Source organism: Aythya marila (assembly GCF_965140915.1).
Source record: "Aythya marila genome assembly, chromosome: 18".
NCBI classification, from domain to species: Eukaryota; Metazoa; Chordata; class Aves; order Anseriformes; family Anatidae; genus Aythya; species Aythya marila.
The window spans coordinates 857,121-882,763 of record NC_139059.1 but is presented as its reverse complement, the minus strand read 5'-3'; the positions used below and the strand labels follow the sequence as shown (position 1 = coordinate 882,763).

Genomic DNA, 25,643 nt, shown 5'->3' with positions numbered 1-25,643 from the left:
CCAACCCAGGTCAGGAGAAAGTACAGCAGGATAAATTGACAAAAAGGTCACACTTTCTGTGCCTTGTAGGTGCTAAAGGAAGCAGGTTCAGGTGAGTAGGAAACATTTTTCCATTTGCACCTACATCTTTTTAACCTTTAACAGCCAAGGTCAGTTTGGAGGATATTTTCAGCATCTGACAGAAGAAACCTGTACTGTCAAAGGGTACTGAAGGACCCATCTGGCAGGGGGCAATCTCTCATTTCCATCACACAAAACAATGCTGTGAGGGAAGGGTACTCACCATTGGTATCCAGTGATCTTCTCAGCTTGTTCCAGACAGACAGGAACATGTTAACTCTCCTCTGTAACAGGTCCCTCATCACATCTGAGCAATACCAGAAACAGGAATCCTTGAAATGCCTTTTACTGGCAACACCATGAAACTCAATAATATAAGAATTTTCAAAGCACACCACCACATAACCTTAGATAACTGTTCAAACATACCAGAAATGTTTAAATGTACATTAAACAGTTTTCCAACATTATCAAATTGTGTAATTTGCTGTTTGTTTATATCTTCCATTATTGAGTGCTTTTGGCACACGCTACAAGGCTGCATGGATCCTTGGTCTGCGTGACCTTTAAGAAATCTTCCATAAGTACTTCAGAACAGAAGTAATTGCACTTAAGTGCAATTAAAGGAGTTGTCTCCTGTTTCTGACTTAACAGAAGGGCTGGATACCTATTACACATTTTAGGAAGGCCCTACTCTAGAGCACAGCTCAGAAATTCAACATACCCACAGCTGCGTTCAGGGATTTATCTTGCCTATCTCTGAGCAGAGTCCCTACCTCTTGTGCTTAAATTCTCTTAAAACCACTTTACCTTTTTTAAGAAAAACTCTAACATCAAGGCCTCCAGTATATTTGGATAGGAGTTGAAAGGAAAAATAAGGACTTAAGATTGCGAGTTTAAGAGAAGTTTTCACCTTCATTTTTATCTGCACTGTCTAAGCAATCTTTCTAAAGCACTTTTTGTTTCACTAATTTACAGTTTTGGCGGAATCTTCTCACCTGAGCGGGGTTCATTGAGGAAGTCTCTGATCGTGCAGTGCTTAACATCAGCAGTGTTCTGGAATTGCCTCACTAATTCTCTCTGAAGAGCCAGAATCTCTGGTAAAGTTTTAACCAGCCTCAGTTCTGTTTCCTGGAAGAGGAAAGGGGATTTATGAGTACAGCTGCCCTTGGACAAACCAGTTTTGAATACTTCTATTGAATTACTTTTCAAACGTTTAAAAGAAAAAATACTTTATATATATAGTTCTCAAGATTGAGACTGCATGGGAGTTGAGCCAAACATACCCAGAGGTCCCTTTCAACCTCAACCAGGTGGTGAGGCACAGAAGCAGGTTGGCCAGAGAGGTTTTAGATGCCCCATCCCTGGAGGTGTTCAAAACCAGGATGGATGAGGCCCTGGGCATCCAGATCTAGTGGGTGGCATCCCTGCCCATGGCGGGGGGGGTAGGAACTAGATGATCTTTAAGGCCCCTTCCAACCCAAGCCATTCTATGATTCTGTTCTTCTGTGGAGTATTATCTGAACATTGTGGGGTCTCATCCCTGTATTGCACTCACCTTCTGCAGAAACTTCCACAAGAGAGGGACAGTGTCCTTGGCATTATTTTGCTGGACTATGTGGCCCAGGTTCTCCACTGAAATCCTCTTTCGGCAGCTCCACATCTTGGAATGATGGATGTGACTGTCCTTGGGCAGCTGGGACAGGAAATTGACTGGGTCGCCATACACCATTTTCACTACTGGGTTGGAAGATATTCTCTCATCCTCTTGAATTTCTTTATTTAACTTCAGAAGTTTTTTATCCAAACCCTGCAAAAAATAACGGTATTCTATCAGCATTGGCAGCTTCATGCAATGTTGAACCTCCATGGGAGTATATTTCCCTAACAGCTTGATGACCAAGTCACACAAAAGTATGTCAAAACAGAAGATGAACTTCTAGGGAATGCATATAAAAAAACACACACTGCAGAATAGCTGTTTATGCTCTAATTTTTTTTTTTTTTCCACCAACTCATCCAGCCCTCAGGTCTTCCATTCTTTAAATAATACCCATGAAGAAAAAAGGCAAACAGGATTAATTTGGGGCACCCTTATGCTCACTTGGGCAAGTACTTTCAACTGAACAAAGATAATTTTACTTTTACATCTGCACAAAATCCTCATAACATAACTCAAGTCTGATTCTCATTTCCACAGGTATAATAAAGTTGGCTGACCCTCTCTCACATACAGTTTCCACGTTTCACATAAAAGAGTCACAGAATAACTGATGCTGGGTGGGACTCCAGAGATCACCCAGTCCAAACCCCCTGCTTGAAAGCAGGGTCATCTACAGCAGGGTGTCTATAATCTAGAGATGGAAGTGACTAGCTGACGACAGATTAATGTGGACCTGCAGTTGTATCATAAATAGCTTGCATTTAGGAATAGCCAGGTGAAAAGAGTAGCACAGGTATCACAGCAGGTCAGATTTCCAAAGTTGCTTTGAACTGCTCAACTGATTATTATTATTTTTATTTTTTTTTAAACAGCTAATTTCTCACCTCCAACTCAGGAGCAATAACTGTGTCTGCAACAATTCTTTCCCACTTGTTTCTTTTCTCCTTGGTGGAAAGCGTACCATCAAATTGAACTGGCCCTGCAACAGAAATTTAAGAGTCTTATGTTCACAATATTTCAGTTACAAGATAGCTCAGATTCTCTTAGCTTTTAGATGTGACATCCTTGCAAGTTCATATGATGAGCTAAGAGCAACTATAGAGGTTATAGAGGCTAAATGAGTATCTCAGCCTAGTTGGAGAGTGTCATCCAAAACTGCACACCCTACTTCAAGTAGCACCTCTGCTTGTGAGCTGTCAATGTATCGTGAAGTCATTTTTTCATTAATTTCTTTCCAGAACTATGTACCAAACCTTGCAAACCCCATATATTTGACCAGAGAAGAAGTAAGCAGCGAAAAATTCTTCACTACCTACAGTGAAAAACAAACCGCAAATTTCTGGATCTCCCTCATCAGCTCAGCTATCACCTGTTGCAAGTGGTCTGTTAGCAAAAATACTAATTGCTGCCCATAAAACACCGATACAGCTCGTAGATGTGATATGGCTAGTAGTTTTCCTTACACTGGCTTGAGTGCTGATGGGGGTCCTTGAGGAGGCTGCCTAGGACAAGATGAAGGATGTTGATAGTCTCATCTATACTCTTTCCCAAAGTTTTTGTCATCTGTGCCAAGTCCTCCTGGATATGCTGCTGCAGGAAAGTTACTGAGTTGCGAACTGGTGGCTTGATAATCTTTTGCAGTGACTGAAGAGCAACAAAAGGAAAAAATTAGTGTAATCAGTAACATCCAGTTCTAGCACAAGGCATGCAAAACTAGTCTAATCAGATAGTCTCTACTCCATCCTACAGGACTCTTACCACTTGTACACATAATGGCAACTGCATAAAGAAACCAAAAACATTCCCGGGCAAGTGGAGAAGTGAATTTGGGTTTTGCATCTTGAAAGACTTCACTAGTCACTACACAACACGACGAGAAGGACCAGTATCATATAAAGGCAGATTTCAAGTGGCCACTTGGGACTATGATTGGAAGATACCTGAGGATCCTTTGTGGCTCCCAGAAACATTGCCAGATGTGTGAGCAAGCGTATCAGAATGAAGACAACTTGGGACATGGGTCGGTCAGACACTTCCACCATTTCTTTTCTGCGTTGTGCATCTCCAAGTATGTGGCCAGTTTGAGTTCTGTCTTCATTATTCCTGCCAGAAAGTATGCATAGCGATTTTTGCTTTGACAGAAAACACAGAAGTAGTCTTTGATACCCAATAATGTCTTTCTGATCTTAAGTTCTCTGAATGCTATAAAATGATGATGATTAAAAGTGCTACAGGGGAATGAAGACTTTCAGTAAGCTTTGTACACAAATAAGCAAACTTCCTTGTTTTTGCTGGTTGACTACTTTTTGTTGGACATCTCTTCCAATTACATTTGCTATGAAAAATGCAATGGCCAACCCTGTGGGGCAAGATTAGCCGACTTCATGCTGGACAGATGAGAAGCCACTGCCTTTAGACTTCATAACTTGAACATTCTTTATGCAAGGGCTGAAAGTGCGAATCCAGAGAATCAAGGAGGAGGGAGCACAAGTCATAAATCCTGGAGTTTTGGTAGAAGTTCTTCAGTCATGATGAGCCCTCTAAGAAAATGCAGCCTGCTACTGTATGTTAATATGGAACCACATAACAGGTATCTGCCTAGATGAGCAGAAACATGGAAAACCTAAAACTAGAAGCTTGACAAGGTCTTTAAGGCAGTTTCTGCAAATTCAGTTACACCAGCACTCCCCATTGCCAAACATCTTCTCCCTCCCAGAGGGGAATGTGTGACATAATGGGGAATTCCAAGTGCCACCTTTCAGGTAGCAGCATGAGGTAACACCTTTTACCCTGAAACCACAACAGGCAAGTACTGTAAAATTTTGCACTGAGAAGGTTGATGGATCAAAGCATACCCAATGGTTCGAAAGCCTGGCAGCGATCTGTGTTGTTCCCCTCCAACTTGGGCGTGACAGTCAAGACAGTAGCTAATTTCCATGGGCCTGCCACACTAGCAAAAAGAAAGAATGAAAACACTGAATTCCAGAATAGTAACAGAGACAATGAAACAAAAATCCATGCTGTAGCTGGTTAATTTGAATGCTGCTATATACTGGACAGATGATGTCTGCCTGCCTTATTTACTAGGCTTTTTGGTACAATCTGTGTTACAGCAATTCTAAATTTTACATTGCAACGGCAAAATGATTAGTAATCTAGAGTTTATAAAATGAACTGCTGTGCAATAGAACATAAACAGTAACTAAAATATAAAACAGTTTATTGTTGAAAACACCACCTGCTTTAGAAAAAACACCACCAATCTCAAATTCTTACCTCTCCTACAGTGCAGGGGTGGCCATTTGGACATGCTATGAAGACGGAGAAACAAACAGGACAGTATTAGAAGACAGCCATTTATGAAGCCCCTATTATTTCCTTTCAGAGGCATCATCATCTTGAAACAAGAAATACGCTTCAAGGTCTAATGGAAAGCACTGAAATTCCTGAAGGAGTCATAGGCTCACACAACAACCAGAGGAAGCTTTCAGTGCTTCTCTCCTCGAAAGAAACATGGAATGAAAACCTGAAAAGTTCTGCTACCAAGTGCCATATAGGCTAGTAAGCATGAATGTTCCCACGCCCCCAGCTTCCTAGTTTACAGTTAAATTCTGCTATGAAAAGCAGAGAACTGAAAACTAGCCAGGAAGATGGCAAAGTGCTGCTCTCCTGCTTACACCTCTCTAACTGCCCGAAGTAAACTCCACGAACAGCTATAAGCTTGAGACTAAACAGAAACTCAGTGCACTTTGGTGCGTTACCCAATACAGATAACTCATGCTGAGGAGTGTGTCTGTCCTCACATTAGGAGTCATCTCATTCAAAAACAAGGATTCTCCTTCAATCTCTTTCAAAGCCAGTCAGAAGCACTTACTGTACCAGTGCAGAGCAGACATTCCTTCCCAGGCCCTTGCCTGAGCCATTATATCTTCTGGCATTGTAGGCAGAAAAGAGTGCTAAGGAAGAAAAAATATGACAACAATATATGAATCAGTTCTTTTTTGTAGCATTTGCTCCTTGTTCTCCATCATAATAAGCAACTAATGACATCTAAACCAGTCCAGAGCCTGGTTCTGTGCTAATTAATCCCAACAATACTGAACTAATCATACATCAGTAACTCACAATTAAAACAATGAGTTGGTGTCTTTTGACATTAAGGTTATGTTATAGAGGACCCAGCAGATGCGTGAAAGAACTATCAGTGTGCTGAACTACCGTGAGTTAAATCTCTTTACCTCCATGGTATCTGGAGCGAATGCCAGATTCCTCAGGGGCTGCAGGATGGGGTTCTGCCCACACAGCAAGACAGCTGAAGTATGAACAGCCATCTCAATTAGCGCTCCGTTGTGGCTGAAGCTTTGAGGATCCACTGTCAGAAGAGACGGCAGCTTATTCGTCACAAGACAAGCTGCAAAGTTCTGCATGTCTGGAGAATTCAGGACTCCGGAGTTCTGGATGAACTCAGTCATAGCACTTATTTGCTGAAAACACACATTTAAAGAAATAAAACCAGCATGATATCATCCATCAAACTGAGGAGAACTAGCAGCTGCTTCCGATGCTATGCTATCCTCTGCTCTGAAAACATTTTCCATTTGCCCAGGTCAGGGCATAATCAGAACAAAAAGCTCTTTCACCAATGATTTAAATCTCACTTATCCTTATCAATGAAGAATGTTTACCACAAGCCCCGAGAATCAAGCATCTTACCTGCTGTTTGGGATGAAGATTTGAGTCATTAACTCCATACAGGACAGTGACCTCTCTGAAAATAGCAAGGAGCAGATGAACAGCCTGTACAGCTGGGGAGCTGCTGGATGCCTGAAAAAGAAGAACCAATGATACAGTGGAGAAGAGGTGACAGTTGTCACAGATGAACTCTTACAAGGTTTCAGTTTGTTATTGGTCTGTCTTATCAGTCTTAGCAGCAGACTTCAGCAGGTCTGCATTAAAGATGTCCCCACATATGAAGGGGAATAACGCAGAAATCACTGTTCAAGCCACATGTAAATGAGTAATCTGACAGCCTTCAAGCTGATTATGTGTTTTACATCAGAAATTTCTCAATTATTTTACTTATAGCACCTGTATATGCCTGCCTTCAAACCAAGCCAACACACAAGTGAAGAAAAAGTCACAGTGTATTCGTGGTACAGAGAAATTCAAACAGGCATTTTTTGTCAAACTTCTTCCTGAACATTTTCATACACAAAATACATACTGGAAGAAGGTTAGTTGCACAGAAATCACCTGATTGATTTTGTACAGTAAGACACAAGGCTAGGCAGATATGGGCAGGCAGGGAGGAGGCATAAAGCTTCACCAATTACCTGCCTACTCTTCAGTTAGTTGGTCACAAGGTGCCTGTAATACTTGCTTGTAAAACAAACTGCTATGATTTATTAGAAGGTAGAGGAGCAAGTATAACCTCAATGTTACATATACTAGAACACACACGACAAAAGCACGGACATTCTGTGTCTCAGACAGGATAAGCCACAGCAGCTTTCAAAATCAAAATCAACCCAGGTATCTCCACTAGAGACACTGGCAAAACAAATGTATAAAGCTTAATCACTAGCCACCCAGAAACCATGACAGGATTTTGTTGAGGAGAGCATGCCCTACCTTCTCTGCCTCTAGAAGATCCTCAGTCTTGCACTCAATCATGGCTTTCCCCACAGCATCACGCAGGACTCTGTAATTCTTGCCACATGCCAGGTAACGATCAATGTGATTAGACTGGCTGCTCTGTACCTGCAAAGGGAAAAGCCCACAGTGAGCATTGTGAGAACCATTTCTTCTGAGAACTCTGTCATTTCAGCCTTGAAAAGAGGCAGCAGGCAGGCACATCAACCTAAATGGCTTCTTACAACCATTCCCACTGCAGTAAGTCCCCCAAAGCCATGCAGCACTAAAGCACCCCAAAGCAGCACCAACTGAAAACTAAGAGGAGAGAACCATCTTCAAGGAGACACCTCTTCCTTACCTGTTGCAGAATTTCTGCTGGGAACACCCAGTTAAACTGTGCGTCTGTGACAAGCTTCTGAGCAAATTCCATCCCATACTGGTTAGCAATTTTCCGAACCAGGTAAACACGATGCCAGTTGTTCTTGGTGAGGCTACAGAATGCATTCACATTTGCCAAGTAACGCTGCTTCTCCTCTGCCTGGTCTTGCACTGAAGAAGAGAAAGCAAAAACACATCCTACCTTGGAAAACTTTTGCTGCCAACACCAGCTGTAGCACCAAGCTCCTTTCACTTGTACTTGCTGGCCATGCAGGAGAACCTGAAAGCTGTCTTCCTCAGCTGTTTACCCAGAATGTTCCCTCAGCACCACATTTTGATGCTTCATGGACTGTGTTAGCATCTCAGACTATTCTCCACATGCTGATCTTCTTTACTGAGTCAGTGATTCAGCTCAGTACTTTAATTTTTGTTTGTTCTTTTAAAAAGCATCTCTTCCTCCTTTTCAGCTGCCTAGATCTTCCACTTATATAAAACAAGAAGCCTTAAAGCAATCGTATTTCTGAAGCATCACTTAAACTCAGTTAATAAAGCGTAATGTAGTGTGTCCTTCCCACAGTGACTTTACTCTGTCTACAACATTTCCATTTGACAGCACAATTATCACTTACCTGGGAGCTCATGCAAGTCAAAGAGCAGCTCTGCAGCCTTACTCAGGTACAAGCGAACCTTGGCTACTGCCTGCAGATATTCAACGGACAATTCCTGAGGAGCTTCTTGATTGCTTTTTGGGAGATAGTTATCTGGAAAGCCTCTGTCTCCAGGCCGATAGCTGATATGCTCATATCCAAGACTGCCTTCAGACTTTTCACACATAGAGTCCTAAAGATGGGCCAGAACATTGCATGAGCAGCAGAACTACTTAAGTTAGATATTCTCTTCATTGGTACTTTAAACCCCCAGTGCATCCTCACTGCAATAAGCACACTGAGCTTGCATGTTTTTCCACAACTCTCTCCACTCCACTGCTATCAGCTCCTTCCTGTGATCTCTCTGGTGCTTATCTTAAACTTCTGCTGCATCAGCAAACACCTTCAGCAATATGCCCAAGCTCTCTCCATATTTCCTAAATGCGTAGATGAGCAAGAGTTGTAAGCATGCTGACAGGCCACGCTTGCTGAATCACACGTTTCAAGATGCAAAACTCTCCCTTTTCCTTAGGGAAAATACACACATGGATCTTACCTTTGAAGTCAGAAATTTAACAAAAACTGTAAGAAATGAAACCCCTACCCTGCTGTCAAGTTCTTTTGAAGCTGTCCAAAGCATTTAAAGTTAGGCAAGGAGAGGAAAGGTAGACAACTCAAACAGCATAGTAATCCAAAGCTTTGCAAACATGAAAGCATCCATTTTCCACTGCTACAGCTAGAAATTCCCCTGCTTGCTGCACTCCTGTGCTGGAAGTTGAGTCTTATCAGGACTCACTTAATTCTTCAACACTTGTGTGATGTGTCCAAAGGGAAGAAGAATTTATGTAATGCAGCAAACACAAGCCTTACCTAGAGAAAGCAAGCCTTGTTACTGGATAGCAGGCTCTGAACAGGTGATTTGATACAACTCTTTTGGGGGCTAAGTGGGCAGCTAGTTATGTGCACAAGAAACTTGCATAAAATTGCAGAACTTCTATTCTTAACTTTTTCTGTTGTTGTTTTGTTTTCTGTAATAGTTTTGTTGCCCAGGTCTTACTTATCCAACAATCTTACCTCCAAGCAGTTGACAAAAAGCAAGCAGAGTTCTTTTTTATCACTTTTCTCCAGGATCCGGCTGTGCTCTACCCGGGACAGATAATCTTGCACATCATTTTTCACTTCACTGAAGCTACAGGAGAGAAAAAACACTCCCTTACCACAACTGCAATGCTGGTGGCTACTGCTTGTATTCTAAATCATGATCAAACTACCAGTTAAGTCCATGTGACAGGTAAGGATTTCTTTAGATCTGTTTGTAAGATGGAAAAGCAATTATGCTGTTTTTTACCAGCTATCACCTAGCTTCATACTCTGAAATAGGCTTTTATCAAAAAATGACAAATAAGCATTTCTAGAGCATAAATCTTCTGCTCTGTTCTACGAATTTGATTTAGAAGACTATCACACTAGAGGCATGGCTCTTTTACACATACTGTCTGCAAAGAGATGCTGAAGGAACTTTTGTGAATGAAGAGGTCTGTGTAAACATCCAAAAGATCACTCTTGATTAAATGGCCATGGATCAGGGATCGGGAGCATTACTTCGCTGATCTAGAATATATCAGTTAGTCAGCTATCGTTAAGGCCTCCCAAACCATCCATGTTCAGCAAAGGTTTAGGTTGAGAACAGCTCAGTGGCACAGACTGGTCAGATAGTTCATACAAGCCACATGCAAGTCAGCCAAGTTGCTTGACTAATACAAAGGCACAAGTTAAATTTCACCTTTACTGATCTAAATTCACTGAATAGCGTGGAAGTGAGAACAAACAGGTTGGTTTTGATGATGTCATGAAAAAAGCTGAAACACCCCCCCGTACAACATCCATTAATTGACTGTGCTCACCTGTACTTCAAGAGGAGCTTCAACATTACTGAGCGAATGATGGGAGTTTCATCTACTTCTTCATCAAATGGGGACAGAAATTTTGTGTAGGTAGTAGGCTGAACTGTGGAGATATGGAAAAGATAGGATTGGAAAAGATTGGAAAGAAACCGGCAAGAGAATCAACTCCACGAGGCCGAGCATCAGATGAAAAGAGCTCACCTGAACCTTTCAGTAGGTCCTTGTGAACAAACAGCAGATTAAGGAGCTCTTGGATCACATCTGTCTCAGGGGGCTCATTGTCCTTGAAACACATGGTGGTAACCACATCTATGAAGAAACTATTGCACCTCTGGCGGAACAGGGCATTTTTTGCTATGGCAGCACTAGGTGAAGGGTAAAAAGCATTAGGAAAATATTCAAATACAGAACCAGTTAAATGATGGATGAAGCACAAGTCTGGAACTAAAGTCTTATATGGGGAGCGGCTGAGGGAACTGGGGCTGTTTAGTCTGGAAAAGAGGCTCAGGGGAGACCTCATTGCTCTCTACAGCTACCTGAAAGGGAGGTGTCGGGAGTTCAGGGTCAGCCTCTTCTCACGGGTAACTAGTGATAGGGCTAGAGGGAATGGCCTCACGTTCCAATAGGGGAGGTTCAGTTTGGAAATTAGGAGACAGTTCTTTCTCAGAAAGAGCAGTCAGGCATTGGGACGGGTTGCCCTGGGAGGTGTTGGAGTCACCGTCCCTGGGGGTGTTTAAGGAAAGGTTGGATGTGGTGCTTAGGGACATGGTTTAGTGGGTGATATTGGTGGTAGAAGGATGGTTGGAGCAGATTATCTAGGAGGTCTTTTCCAACCTTAATGATTCTGTGATTCTGTGAAGCAAAGCAGACAGGAAAAAAAAAAAAAAAATCACTCGTGCATGAGTTGACAACTTCAGACATGCGAATCAGGATTTCCTTACACAGCCAGGCCCACTGCAATGCTTCCACCTTGGACAGGAAAAAGTACCTGAGTTCCTCGGAAACTGTTAAATTAACATCTTCAACAGCAACTCTGCAGACTGGACAATGCATCTGTGCTGGTATTAGCCATGTAGTGATGCACTTTTGACAAAACACATGGTAGCAATGCAGGCAAACTGGATCCTTTGGCTCTCCTAGGCAGATCGGACACTCCTTCAAACCATGTCTGTAATTCAGGAACAACAGTGACCATGATTGCTTCAATGCTGTCCTACCAAAAATCTTTAATAAGATATTCACCTGCAACTTGAATCAGAGGATATAACGTAAGACCTGTTGACTAACCACTCAGTTTCAGGGTGTGGAATAAAATAGAAGATATTGTTCTTCATTTGGCTTTCATTGTGTCAAATGCAACACTTTTTATGTCCAGAAATAGAGGCAATACAGACAATATTCCTACTTGACCCTGTGACTTGTCTCAATGTCACTACCTGTAGAGCCTGTGGCTGACTTCCTCCTTACATTCACACAGTACTTTCATCACTGCAACAAAAGTCGGATGAGTCTTCATGTCTGAATCCCGTTGAAAACACTGCAGAAGAAAAGGGCAAAGCTAAATGACTCAGCTCTACTACCACAGACAAGAATACACATGATCAGCAGAAGCACACAAGAAAGGGATAAAAATCACATCTTGGCTTACCTTGGCAAGAAGCAAAGTATATTTTTTCACTAAATTCTCAAACTCTGGCAGCAAAGTATTGATACCAAATAACACGTGTTCTACAAACAGAGACATGGAGAAAACCCGGTTCCAGTAGACTCTGTGGGAAGGAGAGAGTGATTTCAAAAAGTACAATTATGAGATGAGAGCTGACACTTGACTGTGCAATGAGTATGAATGAAAGCACAATCAGGTCAGTCTAATGATCTCACTGCTTTTCATGCTCACCACTACACTTCTCATGCAACTTTTTATGTATGTCCTGTGGTTATCAACCTCTGAACCACAGCCTGGCTTCTTGTCAAGGACAAAACATGTAACAGTACCTCACACAGTGAGCTTATGGCATATGATTCTGTCCTGTAGCAGAACAGAGACCTCCTGCAGCTGTCTTTTTCCTGCAGAGCAAAGGCCACCACAATGACCTCACTCTTCTACACTTTAAACTTCTATTAAAATAGAAAGTATGTTGTTTTGTTTTTTTTTTGTGAGTTAACTAAATTTTCTTCACTTAGGTTAAACTAAACAAGGTCTGTGAGAAATTGGTGTAGTTGCCTTGGCCCATCTTGCAAGAGACAAGACTCCTGTCTTAGATGCAAAGTTCCCCATCTCTCAGGCTTTATGCACATGGGATGAAGTGGGACAATATTGCTGATTAATGGCAATTTAATGAGTGCTTTAAATAAGCACTAAACTTAGCTGGAGTGTATGGGATAACACTGCTAGATTTAGGGGGAGCATCTGTGTAAGGACAGAAATAAAGATATGGCTCTTAGTGCTTAATAACTAACTGAGCCAAGCTGGAACCTGGAAAGGTTTGCAAAGTATTCATCTGAGAAAAGCAGCATCAGAGCAGCTTTCAGCCTGTACCGATACCCTTATTAACAGCAAGGCAAAGATCAAGATTGTGAGCAGATATGCAGTACTTACTTGAGTTCTTTTAGCAGTTGATGGCACTGACTCCCACTCCTCTGTAAATCATTTTCTTTACAAAGAAATTCAATTGGCATTTGAAGATTTTTCACTTTCTGCAGCCAGGTGGCTGGAATTGCTGTCTGCACTTGATTCTCCAGCTCTTCAGCACACACTATTGCAGCTAACACATCTGAAACCTAGTTGCACACACAGGATGTAAGTATAATGCAGCAGCAGCATGTCAGAATTATTTATAAACTCTGTATTGGGCTCTCAATCTGGTTTGCTATGGCAGGTGTTATACTGAATAATGTTCTACTTGATCATCTTAAGCTCTGGAATTTTCATATGCTCGTGGCTCAGATCATTAGCACACCCTATTAAGCTGATGTGAAAACATAGCAAATGGTTTTAAACCCTACTAATAAAAATGATAATATCACAGGCTATGCTTAATACTGAGAATTCTGACTGAGCTTGTGCTTCCCACTTTATTTTATCTGAAATCAAATGGAGACTGAACACAAGCTAATTCAGTGAAGACAGCTCTTTGTTAGGGTTGAGGATCACAAAATGTCTGGTAATGACTCTACCATCTCTGAACATTGCATTCTTTGTCCTTTCAGCTTCATAAGGGGGCCAACGACACTGGGGTGTACAGCCAGGATCCTAGAGAAGTTCTGCAGACGGCTCTTGAACTGATTGTATCCAAGGTGGACCCAAGGCAAGCATGGCACTGTATCCTCTCTTCTGGGAGATGTTGCTTTCCATTCATTTATACAGGATAAGAAGGCAATTTGCAGACACTGAAAGGTTAGGAAAAAAATGAATCAAAATTAAAAATATATATACTTCCATAAGTAATTTTGGATTAGAAACCCTGACAAAATTATCTGGAAAAAAATAAAATCAGTACTTTACAAAGACAGCCTCAAATAACGTGGCCATTTCTATAGCTGCTCCTATGGAAGTGCTTTTCTGAGTAGGGCCTCAGCAATTTCAGCAGCTACTCGGTGTCAAACATCTGCTTTGTGGCTAGCTTGCTGTTAGTCTGAGAGGAGGATTTAGCCCAAGGAGGAGAGATTGACACAAAAGAGAATGTTCACAGCCATCACACCCGTCCCTCTATACAGAGTTTCCAGTTCTTGTTCCAGACACTGACCTGCAGTTCCTCTTGGGAGGACACATTAATGGTCAAGACAATGAAGTCTGTGATATAACACTGGAACAGCATCTGCCTTTCTTCCTCAGTCAGAGAAGAGATAAATTTTCCCAGTGCAGTTTTCTGGAAGATATCCACAAACTTCTCAGCTTGGTCTGGAAAACGAGAATACAGAGAAAAGCTGAATATTAGGAGGAAGCTGGGTTTGATACGCTTCTATTCTAAGGAAACTGACACATAATCAATCACTGTTTCAGTGCATGCAGCATTCCCCTCATTCAGAAGGCTAACAAGGAATTTGAGGCCAGGCCTTCTCTGCCCAGGCATCATCGCCCTATTTATTGGATCTCAATCTTGTCTTCAAAATGCTGTGGAAATACCAAAAGTTGATGACAAGGGCACAGAAAATGCAAGAAATATTAATACTGAGAAGCACAAAGAAAAGCTAGTTGCACAAAGCTCTGCTGGCTTGTATGAGTACGGAGGGACTGAAGGTGATCCCAGGGTCATGGAAAGGTAGAGGTGTGCTAGTGATAGCCCGGAGTTTACGAGGCAGACGGATGGAGCTGTTCTGCATTGTGAGCTCATGCCAAGCACTCACCTTCGATGTTTTGGATGTATTGAGTTTCCAGCCACATCTCGTCCAAATACTCCTTTATCCTCCAGCTGAAGGGCATCCCATTCCCAGCATCAGCAGACACCATCATGCTGTTCTGCACCAGGATTATCTCTGTCTGAGAGCTATGAGATCAAAAGGTCAGTAACATACCAGGCTTTTGCCAGGGAAATGCATTCAGACAACAGAGACAGGAAGCTTCAGAAAGCAAGAAATCAGCCCTAGAAGGGGAAAAGAACAGAAGGACTCATTAACAGACCTCATCTTGCCAATTGCATAGCATTAGGACTTACTGAGTAAGCATTCCCTAGCAAAAAGACTGTGGCAGGACATGCAGGCTTCAAGGGATGGGTAAGAAGTGTGAGCAAGCCAGGAGCTAGAGAGCAAAGCCCAGGAGTACTGGAGATAAGGTAGAAAGAAGAGACTTCTGAAGTCCCTGAGAACAGCCCTGCCACCTTCAGCACAGCACAGGAGAGCAACCAAGAGTGTTAATCTCCCACATGGATTTAAAAACAGTGGAGGACTGGGTCTCAGTGCTGCCAGCCAATTCCTCCTGCTGCTCTCTCCAGGAGCTCACCTGTTTTTACCCACATTGTAAGGGATAGTCAGAAGTTTTGTATCACTGAAGATGAACATCCACAGCTTTGTCACCCATTCAGGTGTCGGCCTGACCAACAGCTCCAGATTGCCATTTCTGTCTATGACAGCAATCAGGAGAGCCAGGAATGGAGTGATCGCGTTCTGGACTCGCTTCCACAAGGTGTGCCTTTGGGGTCAGAAAGAGACCAAGAAACCAAGAGGGAAGATGAACAATAATATCTGCAAATCAGGACGTGGTTGTGCTGAAAAACTGCTGACATTAGTGTGTGAGAGTCCTAATGCTACCTTTACAAGGGGGGAGAAGAAAACCCCTACACTTCTCTCGCTCATAGCTCGCCTGTAATCCCACTGTTTAATTCAGAGCACTTGTGCACACCAGCATTTCTCTTCCAGTACAGCCCATTCAGCTGTAAGTCACCCTCCTTCAGAAGCCAAGAGAAATTCCACCACAAACTGGAGACTGACACTGCAAATATTAAGATTCCACAAAACTGCTGTCTCTGCTGCACTGTTGCCATTTGCAAACTTTCCTTGGAAACCTGCAGGTTACAAGATATTGCTGCCGTCCTCACCTGAAGGTGCCAGCCTCCTGAAGAGCACTTAGGTTGGAAGCCTCCCGAAGCACCCAATTTTTGTGGTACAAGGAATTTTCTTCTTGTTTCTTCAAAAGGTTGGAGAGACGAGCCTTTGTTATCTTCAGGAAAGAGGCTAGAAAACAACAAGAAACTTGCATTTTTTCTTCAACTGGCCTTGGATCAGAACACAAATATCTCACCAAGAACAGCATTTTACAGCTGTTTCACTAATCAACCAGTGGTGAACAGCCAGCTACCAGCCACAGAGTGAAATCCAGCTGGCCACCGGTCATAAGTGTGTTTCCCCAGGGGCGGGTGTTGGGTCTTTAATTGGCTCTTTAATATCTTTACTGATGACTTGGATGAGGGAACAGAGTGTGCCCTCAGTAAGTTTGCAGATGACACCAAGCTGGGGGGAAGTGTCGGTCTGCCAGAGGGTAGGAAGGCCCTGCAGAGGGACCTGGACAGGTTGGGTCGATGGGCAGAAGCCAAGGGATGAGGTTCAACATGGCCAAGTGCTGGGTCCTGCACTTTGGTCACAACAACCCCATGCAATGCTACAGGCTTGGGGCAGAGAGGCTGAAAAGCTGTGGAGAGGAAAAGGATCTGGGGGGTGCTGATTGCTGCTTGCCTGAACACGAGCCAGCAGTGTGGCCAAGAAGGCCAACGGCATCCTGGTTGTGTCAGGAATAGTGCAGCCAGCAGGACCAGGGAGGTGATCGTCCCCCTGTGCTCTGCTCTGGTGAGGCTGCACCTCGAGTGCTGGGTTCATCTTTGGGCCCCTCACTACCAGAAGGACATCGAGGCCCTGGGGCGTGCCCACAGAAGGGCTACAAAGCTGGTGAAGGGCCTGGTGAAGCCCTACAACCAGAAAAGGAGTGACAGACTGGAGCACAGATGCTCTGAGAAGAGCACCGGGGAGTTCTGCCATGTCTACACTACAGCAAGAACCACTGTCCTTTATGTTCCCACTGAATTAACTTACATGTATTGGTGGTGCCTTAGATCGGTGTTCAGGGACACCACCAGCTGCAGCCAGGGAGCACATACCTTTCAAGACATCCTCTTTGGATAGAAGGCTAAGGAGAATCTCAATTCGCTTTCTGCTGCGACTAAGATCTTCATTTTGGTCCCGTAGCATTCCCACTGCACTTTGTACACAGCTCCTCAGCAGTACAGTGGTGTCCAGGACTCCATCCTTCCCAGAAGCAGTGTGAAAAAAGTTTATCATTATTTGGTTTTATACTCTTGCCCACAACACATCCATCTGAAAGATTACAGTGCTCTCTAGAAAACGCTTGGTGCTTCTCGTGTCACAGTTCTTCTAACATCTCTGGAGGCAAATCTAAGTTCTTAATTTGCAATCAAGTACACATTTTGACTTTTGTGGCCCTTTTAAAATGTCTTTTAAATTAAATTAAATGCTATTTTAAATAGCATTTTCTATTTTAATTTGCTATTATTATTTGCTATTTTAAATAGCATTTGTATGAAGATTAGATTCCTACAGGGAAAAAAATCAGCAGTTCAGAAGTGGAAGCTATAAACCCTACTGGAATGGGGGCATATATGCACTCCCTGTGAGATGCTTAGGCACTAGGGGGGTCAAAAGCCCCATGCAGTTACTGGGCATCCTCTGGCATCACATTGACCTGAGGAGCACAAGCCAGTCTTAACACAACTGTAGCACAGCAGAGTCCACAGCCAACTCCAGAACAGTTTCAAATGCACATCCCAAACAGAAAGCAAACAGCTGACGTAGCAGGCTCAGAATCACAGTTCTCAGATTCAAGGTCCACAGAGACAGCAGAAGCTTGTAAACCTGGTTTTCAAGAATTAGGAATATGAATCAGCTAAGGAATTATAGGGCCCTTAGAATGGTTTGTTTCTTTAGTGATGACAATTTTGATTGGATGGCAGGGGAGGATAAATCTGTGTCCCATCAACATTCATGATTCAAATAATAGTCCTGATGGATTTCAAGTGAGCGTGGATGCAAACGGTATGTTGCACCTATGGATGACAAAGAGCCAAGCCACACTGACAGCTGAGAAGCAAACAAATACTCAGAACTGACCTCAAAGCGCTCTGTTTCTGGCACCGATGCTTCAGCCTCCATCTCATTTTCTTCCTCTTCTCCATTAGCAGGTAGAGCTGCAACCAAGGTGTAGAATTGTTATTAGAAAGAAGCAGTACATTGTTGTATCAGTTAGGTAAGAGTTTGTTTAGTAACTGCATCCAAGAGCGGCAGAACATCTGTCAGATCCATCGTCACCTACACGAATAGGTGAGATCCATCTCTAAACACACCTCTGCTAGGGCTGTCAAACTTCATGCAGCAAGAACTGAAAGAAATGTGACACTGAGCTAATGCACTAGGCTGTAACAGAGTCCTTGCGCTACTGTGAATTAGTCTGGTGAAAGGAAAAAGAATGTAAGAAAAAACTAAGGGGAAAGAGAAAGTCTCTTCTAATCTTCCTATTAGTTTAGGTGAACAGATTTATACTGATGCAAGTGAGATACTCTCTGGGTGACGCCTTGTCAATAGTCTCTGCCATGTGCAGTGTTAGCCCTCCTTTTCGAGTTGCTGCACATGGACTGGCTGCATTTTGGGCCTCACTGTTCTGAGATGTAACAGCCAGGGTGCTGAGCAGTGCAAATATTGCATTTTTCTCAAAAGAAAATGGGAAAACTATCAAATTGACTGTCAAAACTATCAAATTTGATGACGAAAACCTTGCAGCAATAAACTAAGTAGAAACACAAGTTGATAGTCACATAGTGATCCCTACAAAACCTAAGACACCGAACAGTGAAAATACCTAGATATGCTGTACCCAGCACAGGATCTACTAGTACCAAGTCTGGGCTGGCATCTCTCCATTTTTCCCTGCTAGCATATTGACACCACTGGCTAGCACAGCTTGCATACAGCTCACCCTTGGTTTTACCTGAATCCTCACAGAGCATCTGGCTGATGGTAAGGTTCTGCAGGGCAGCCATATCAGAGATCATGTCCTTAGATCTGCGGAGATCATCTATATGCACTGACTGCCACAGACCTAAAGACACAGGACAAAAAAAAAAAATCATTGTGCGTGCAGCATGCTTTTCTCTAAGAGCTTCTCAACAAGCTTCCTTTACCTGTAAACTAGGAGTTCAGATTCAGAGTTTGCTTATTCTCACTGCTTGATGTAGAAAGGTAAAGCAGTGATTTGCTCTGGACATAACAACACACACAGCCCTGACAGAGCATGTATGCTACAGGGGCTTTGAGGCTCTTAGAGCCCTCCACACACAGCAGAGAGCTTGCTGCTGAAAGCGAACACCAGCACATGCTCAAGAGACTCCTGTAGGACAGTAATGCAAATGCAGTTTGACTCATGTTTGTTTGCTGTTCTCCAGCTGACTAGAAAGATGATTCATCTGTCAATGGGCAAGGCAAAATGCTCTCACAATGGGGACCAGGACTTCAAGGCCCTGTCCCCTCCCATGGAATCCAGTCCCCATGGATAAAGGAAGCATTTCTGATAAGCCAGAGGCCACACTGATTACAGATTTTAAGCGTTAAAAAGAGGTGAATTGGAGAAATCTTGCTCTAGGATGTTTGTCTGCAACCAGCTGAGAGTGAGGAGCCACATGCAGCAAAACCCACCTCCGTGGAATCCTACGTAGGACGTTCCTCCTTCCACCCGAGAAAGCTTCATAATAAAGTAAACGAAGACAGAGGCTTCTCCTAAGTCCACCTTGTTGATTTCATTAACAACAGTGTATCTACAACAAAGAGGAAATACTGTTGACAGACCACAGACAGACAAAAGTCAAGGCCACAATCCCTTCCTCTGTCAGCGAGGGCACACTCCTTCCCCTGTACAGACATAAGTCGCTCCGTTCCTCTACTCAATTACACAGCCAACAGCGAGAGCTCTCACTTCACAGGGGACTGGCTGATGACTTCAGCCAGCCCAGTACTAGTTTATTTTGACTTCAGTTATGAATTGTTATTCCATGTATAATTAACGCTCGCAGTTTCACTCTACTGCAGCAGTAACAGAGGATTATACGTTCCTGATCCTGAAGTCCCCCCCAAAATGGCACTAATAATCAAATGGGGGTGAGGAGCCTCCACGTAGAACAGCTCGCTGGGAATCACTTCACACTTGACTTACTTGGCTGAGGCGATGAGCTGGGCATTTTGAGAGCCATCTTCAAAGTCTGCCTGAATAATAAGGATTTTATTTCCTGATGTAGCTTCAAGGAAATCTCTAAAAAGTGAAAGGGGAGTTAAAATAAGTCACTAAGTGTAACACCAAAACATAAGAGACTAGACGTTGCTAATTCAGATTGCCTTTGGCTGCTGCAACCAGAAAGAAATTAAAACATCCATCCTGTACGGATGGCATAGCTTTAAAAACAAATCTCACGCTCCAGTATGATGGAAGCAATACAGTTTTGCATTGAGCCCATCCACAGTTCAGTGCTGCATGGCCTCTCACCTCCCATTTCAGTATGTTACTCCAAACGTCCCACCAATGTATCTTCCACCCAGGTGACACGCTACTCAGAGCGAGACAATGCAAGCCCTGACTTACCGGATCCCTTTTAGGAACGAGTACTCCGTGTCAAACTGCTGCAGGAACAGGATCTTAGGCCTTTGTGCTTTATCCTGCACTTCTCTCTCCAGACAAGCAGAGTCAGCACTAGTGAGAAGCCTCGAGAAGGTGGTGACCTGGGAGTGCAAGACACAGGTTTGGAAGCTTAGGAAGGCAGCAGAGACTCAACTGCCTGGGCTCCCAGACACTGCTAACTTGCTGCAGAGCTGGACTGCACCCAAACAGCCATTTATTTGACCTGCTAGTACACAAAGAGACAACAGGCACTGTTCCACCAAGCTAGGGCCATTGCTGGGCAGGTGCACACAGTCTCGTGGTGCTGTCGGTGCAGGGCTGTGGAGCAGCTAAGAGGCAGTGCTCTCAAGGAGCAGCACGTCCAGCCCCAGGAAACAGAGCATTGCCTCCCTCTCTGAGGGCTGAAGAGGGAGAAATTCTCCAGCCAGCATTAGCTGAAGTTCTTTAGCTCTGGCATGAGGCAAAAAAGTAAACCAGAACTAGCCCAGTAAGAGCCCCTGGGATCTCTGGCTCCCTGCAGCTCAGCTGGGTTAAAGCCTTTTGTAGCATTATGATGAGAGGCAGACATAGACATACTCAAAGGCTCCCGGTGATTATTCTGCAGCCAGCAGCCTGTTTTGCTGGCTGTGCACATGGAGAACTACACTAATTTCAAAGAACTACTTCTGAAATACAAAGACACTTAGCCGCTCAAATTCCTTGAGAACTCCCGCTTGTCAGGAAGCATCCTATGCTGCTTCGCACACTGAATTCTTGGAGATGTAACAACAGCTGCTGAGATACCCAGCTCGTACATCTGGGCACTGAGTAGCAAGACTTATCAAGTTTACTCACATGGCCATAGTGCAGCACCAGCAATACCAACTAAAAGCCTCAGCGCAGGCAGAGGCTGCTTTGAGGACTCTGCAGGACGCTCACCTCTGTAAAGAGTGTTTGGCACTGAGACCCGCTGTGGACATGAGCTCGGAGGAAGTCTGCAAAAGACATGTGCTGCTGTTGTTTGAAGTACGTGTCTGCCAGAGAATTGGCCATATGCAAATTCACGGAGTTGCAGAAACGGATCACCGAGTCCGGGGTGGCACAGTTGAGCAGCGCCAGCTGCGCCTCTGCCTTCACACGTGACATGAGCTGCTCGGGGGGACACGCTGCCTTCAGCCGCTCTGTTGTCTGCAGGACCACCGAGGCACAGGTGTCTGAGTGGTAGCCCACAAACACATCAGAAGGGCTGTATTTCTGCTTGCTCATGAAGTGCTCTTCTGTGTTGACGGTGGTAAAGTCATGCACCCACTTCTTCAGCTCTCTCACGGCTTCTCTTTGTTCCTTGTCCAGGACCGTACTGATATCCACATAGTGCTTCTCCAGCCTGTTGATCAGCGGGATGGGGAAGTGCTTGTACACCACGTCTTTCTCCTCGATGACTATCAAGCGGAACTTGGGATGCACTCGGCACTTCACCCGGTGGGTGCCCAGTCCCAAATCAACATACTTCTGGCCAGCAAGGTACACGTAGTATTGGTTAAGGGCATCGTAGAGGCTTTCATAAAGGTTCTGCAAGTTGAGAAGCACTACCATTTGGCCAGTTTCCATGCAAACCTTTACACGGTTGATATTCCTGCATATCTGGGTATACTCTTGGTCCTTCGGGAAACTGGAGCCAAAGATAATTTCTGGCTGTTGCCGGGCAGTAAAAAAGGCCTGCTGAAGGATCTGCAGTGCTGCATAATTCTCAGTCAGCACCAGCAGGTACCTGCAATCCCCATCCTCTCCACTGCTGTAAACATTTTGTCGCACCAGCTCAATCCTACTGATATCACGAGCATTTATTTCTCCTTTTTCTGGTAGCTGCGAAGTGAATATTTCCAAGGCGTTGATATCGTCTTTGCCACTGAAGTTACGAAGAATAACTTCAGCTATGTCTCGAGGTGTCAGCTCACTTTCAGAGTTTTTAGCCAACGCAAAGAACATCTTTATGAGGCTGTAGTAGTCACGCAGACCGAAGAATTCCCTGTCCTGGACCTTGCAAATGTTTTCAAATGCATCTGCAAAGTGATGAAAATACTGTTCAACCTTCTGCAGAGCCCCTCGTGCTGAGCAACAAATCCCCTTTGCACTTTCTATGAGCTCCTCTTTGCTGGGGTCACCACGTGAGACAAAAATGCCTCGATTCATTTTAGCAGGGTCCAAAGCCCAGTTGGAAATTCCAATGAAGCCAACCTTCTTGTGAGGAAGAGGGACATCATCTATGCAGCCATCTTCCAAAAGCGGATGTAAAGTCTTCAAGGGCATTTTGGGAGAATCTTCTGCCAGCCCAATCTCATCCAAAACCACCACAGAGGCATACTCATCCAGGTTCTTGCCATCCTGGAATCGAGCACATTGCTTGAAAGTGCCTATGATTCCCTCTGGAGTGGAGAGAGGACTGCACTGAAAAGACACCAAGTGGATCTGCTTCAGGTCCTTGAACAGATCTGAATGAGCAGCTTGGCCCTGCATAGCATCAGCCACAATGGTTTTTGCGAGGGACTTGGAGCTCCCAGGCTTACCAACAAGAAAAAGAGGGATTTTCAGCTCAATGCAGATGACCATCATAAAGACATTTTCCTTTAAGGCCAAGTTTCTTGCTATGGTGTCTCGGAGGTACACGCCACTCAGGAACAAGTCCTGCATCAGGGTGATTTCTTCCAAAATCTTTTTCTGAGCATCATAAGGCTCTGGAAGGATCTGGCTAATAGCATTCCTATATGCCTCCTTCCTTTCCAAGGACGCATGATAGCAAACTCCAACTGCCAACACTAAGGACCAGATAACGGTGTTTCTCTCAGTGCTCTTTGAAGCTCTCTCTTCTGCAAGGTACTTCTCCAGCTCCTTCAGCAGTAATTTACTGTGCTTATGAAACCACTTGAAAACTTCCATGCAGCGCTCCACATCCCGCAGGCTGACGAAGCTACATTCATCATCCCTCTGCCTCATGTACTGCTGAGAAGCAAAAAGCACTTCTGTAATTACCTCCGCTTCAGACTTGCTCATCGGGATGCATTCAGTAACTCTCTGTACAATCTGTTGTATGTACATTTTTTCAGTTAAGTCATTCAGCTGCCCAAAATCCCACACTAATGGGATCATGCTAGGTGGGAGTGCATGGACCCGGTACACAAGCTGTCTCAGTGGAATGGATCCAAGCTTATCCTTTGTCTCATCTGCTTTGACACGGTAGCCCAACCCAGCTAATTCCAAGCGCTGAATCATCTTTGGTGTGTGCTTACGGTAAGGATTGCAGGCTGCTATGATCTTCAAACCAGAGCAAGAGACTAAAGGCTTCCCTTCTACTGTGCGGTCACACAGAACTTCCTTGATGCTGCTCACAGCCTCTGTTGTGTTGGCTTCATCGAAAAAAAGGACTGTGTCCAAATCATGCTGTTTCTTATTGGCTATAGCAAGGGCTTCTGCTTCTTTAATCCTGGCATAAATCATCTCTGCAGTAGTACCTCCGTGAACTTTTACAAGCTTCATGTTCTCTACTTCTACGTAGCTTCTGCGTAACTGGCACAGAAACTTGACAAGCCTTGTTTTCCCACAGCCTGTTTCTCCCATGATGACAACTGGGATGTTGCATCTGAATCGCATCTCAATAGCCAAGATTTTTAGCACGTTGTCTGTTGTGAGTTCATATGTCTCATCAGGGTCTGTTACCCAGGAGATTCCCAAAACCATGCAAAGCCTCTCTAGCTTCTCATGACGGGACAAGGTATCAAATGGAATATCAAAGGGAACTCTTTGGAGTAACAAACCACTATACAACTGTGAAGTCATGACATTTCTCTTGATTATTTCGCCATTCAAAGGATTAATTGCATCAACACCCATACTGTGGTTGGGCCGAAAGTGGAAGCCAATGAAAGTCATGGACACGCGATCATCATTGAAAAACAAATATGGATGAGGCTCTGACTCCCACTTCTTCCGAATGCGGAAAGGAAGAAGATCATCTTCTGCAACATTCTCCAGGCTGGAGGATTGCCTTCCTGAACTTTGATCAGAAATGTGTAGGGAGGGTGTTGCAAAATCTCTTGCCATCAAAATCATGAAGGCAACAACAAAGCTTTTGAAACCTTGCAGCGTGTCCTGGACAAAGTCAGGGTTGCAAAATACAGAAGCCTCACAGTCCCTCAGCTGAATGTTGAGAAACCATGCGAAGTTCCGGATTTCTGACCAGGAGGGATCCAGGATCCCGCAGTGCAGGAGGAACTGTTGCAGGCATTCTGCAGGGCTCCCTTCCACAGAGTGTGCTTCGTAACAGAATGTATCCAAATTGCACCCACTGTCAAATCTTTTCAGATACTGGAAAGGTCTCTGGAAAGCCTCACTATAAAATTCTTCCTCATCCATTCCTGGGTCTGAAACATCCCTGGACCGGTTCCCAAGTGTCTCCATTTCTAGCACCTCCTTGGGAGACTTGCATGTTATTTTAGGGAACACATCAAGGAAATTATACTTCTGGCTCAATGGTATCTGGAAGTAGAAGAAGAAAAAATGTCATCACAAATCTGTAGCCTTAACCTTCACTTGTTTCAATCTGCTCTCGCACTACTCTTGCCTAAGATAACAGACCTAACTGAATAACAGCAGCTAGCCTGTATAACCATGACATTTTTTTCCCGTGTTTTTGATGATACACTTGAAGTGTATCACAACAATTAAACCTATTTTTTAGAGTCCCCTTCCTGTAATATTAGTGCTTTGTTGTCCCCAACCCCTTCTCAGTGCTACCTCAAGAAAAAAACAAAATTAAATCCAAGAAACTTGTTATTTATCCCTCTCACTTCTACATTCTGGTCTTATAAACATTTTAGTACTTTCAGACATGCAAACTAACACGAGGGAGGTTAGATTTTGCACTTTTATCTTTCCGATAAATGTTAGCAGAGTTTGGACTAACAGGCCTTCAAATATGAATAATCCCCCCAAAAAAAAAAAAAAAAAAAAAAAAACAGGTATAATTTACTGTTGGGTTTTAATGCCACTTTGTACAACACCAGACACCACTTCACAATGGAGATGCACAGTACACCCTGATACAAACAGGGAATCCCTACGCTATGTTTACTGTTATACTCTCTACAACTCATTTCTAACTATATACAAACATTTGTGCAAAGTGACTGAGAAATTCAAAAGAGATCAAGTATTGCTGT

The 25,643-nt window shown here is 43.7% G+C and overlaps 1 protein-coding gene across 3 annotated transcripts in view; it reads right to left on the bottom strand.

The window, feature by feature from the left end:
• Positions 1–25,643, bottom strand: part of RNF213 (ring finger protein 213) — a 52,547-nt gene that overhangs the window by 4,398 nt on the left and 22,506 nt on the right. For all 3 annotated transcript variants that reach the window (XM_082774812.1, XM_082774813.1, XM_082774811.1), the window contains exons 28-60: positions 21,370–24,960; positions 20,416–20,552; positions 19,993–20,088; positions 19,479–19,597; positions 18,775–18,885; positions 17,901–17,977; positions 16,874–17,021; positions 15,821–15,956; positions 15,226–15,414; positions 14,634–14,773; positions 14,033–14,187; positions 13,464–13,676; positions 12,886–13,067; positions 11,935–12,055; positions 11,723–11,823; positions 11,275–11,454; positions 10,488–10,651; positions 10,287–10,389; positions 9,457–9,571; positions 8,365–8,575; positions 7,716–7,906; positions 7,355–7,483; positions 6,437–6,547; positions 5,962–6,207; positions 5,598–5,679; positions 5,000–5,034; positions 4,579–4,673; positions 3,664–3,826; positions 3,187–3,367; positions 2,608–2,702; positions 1,619–1,870; positions 1,059–1,191; positions 284–367 (exon numbers count right to left, since the gene is read on the bottom strand). In XM_082774812.1, the coding sequence (XP_082630938.1) occupies positions 284–367; positions 1,059–1,191; positions 1,619–1,870; positions 2,608–2,702; positions 3,187–3,367; positions 3,664–3,826; positions 4,579–4,673; positions 5,000–5,034; positions 5,598–5,679; positions 5,962–6,207; positions 6,437–6,547; positions 7,355–7,483; positions 7,716–7,906; positions 8,365–8,575; positions 9,457–9,571; positions 10,287–10,389; positions 10,488–10,651; positions 11,275–11,454; positions 11,723–11,823; positions 11,935–12,055; positions 12,886–13,067; positions 13,464–13,676; positions 14,033–14,187; positions 14,634–14,773; positions 15,226–15,414; positions 15,821–15,956; positions 16,874–17,021; positions 17,901–17,977; positions 18,775–18,885; positions 19,479–19,597; positions 19,993–20,088; positions 20,416–20,552; positions 21,370–24,960 (8,086 nt within the window). The remainder of the gene's footprint in view (positions 1–283; positions 368–1,058; positions 1,192–1,618; positions 1,871–2,607; positions 2,703–3,186; positions 3,368–3,663; positions 3,827–4,578; positions 4,674–4,999; positions 5,035–5,597; positions 5,680–5,961; positions 6,208–6,436; positions 6,548–7,354; positions 7,484–7,715; positions 7,907–8,364; positions 8,576–9,456; positions 9,572–10,286; positions 10,390–10,487; positions 10,652–11,274; positions 11,455–11,722; positions 11,824–11,934; positions 12,056–12,885; positions 13,068–13,463; positions 13,677–14,032; positions 14,188–14,633; positions 14,774–15,225; positions 15,415–15,820; positions 15,957–16,873; positions 17,022–17,900; positions 17,978–18,774; positions 18,886–19,478; positions 19,598–19,992; positions 20,089–20,415; positions 20,553–21,369; positions 24,961–25,643) is intronic.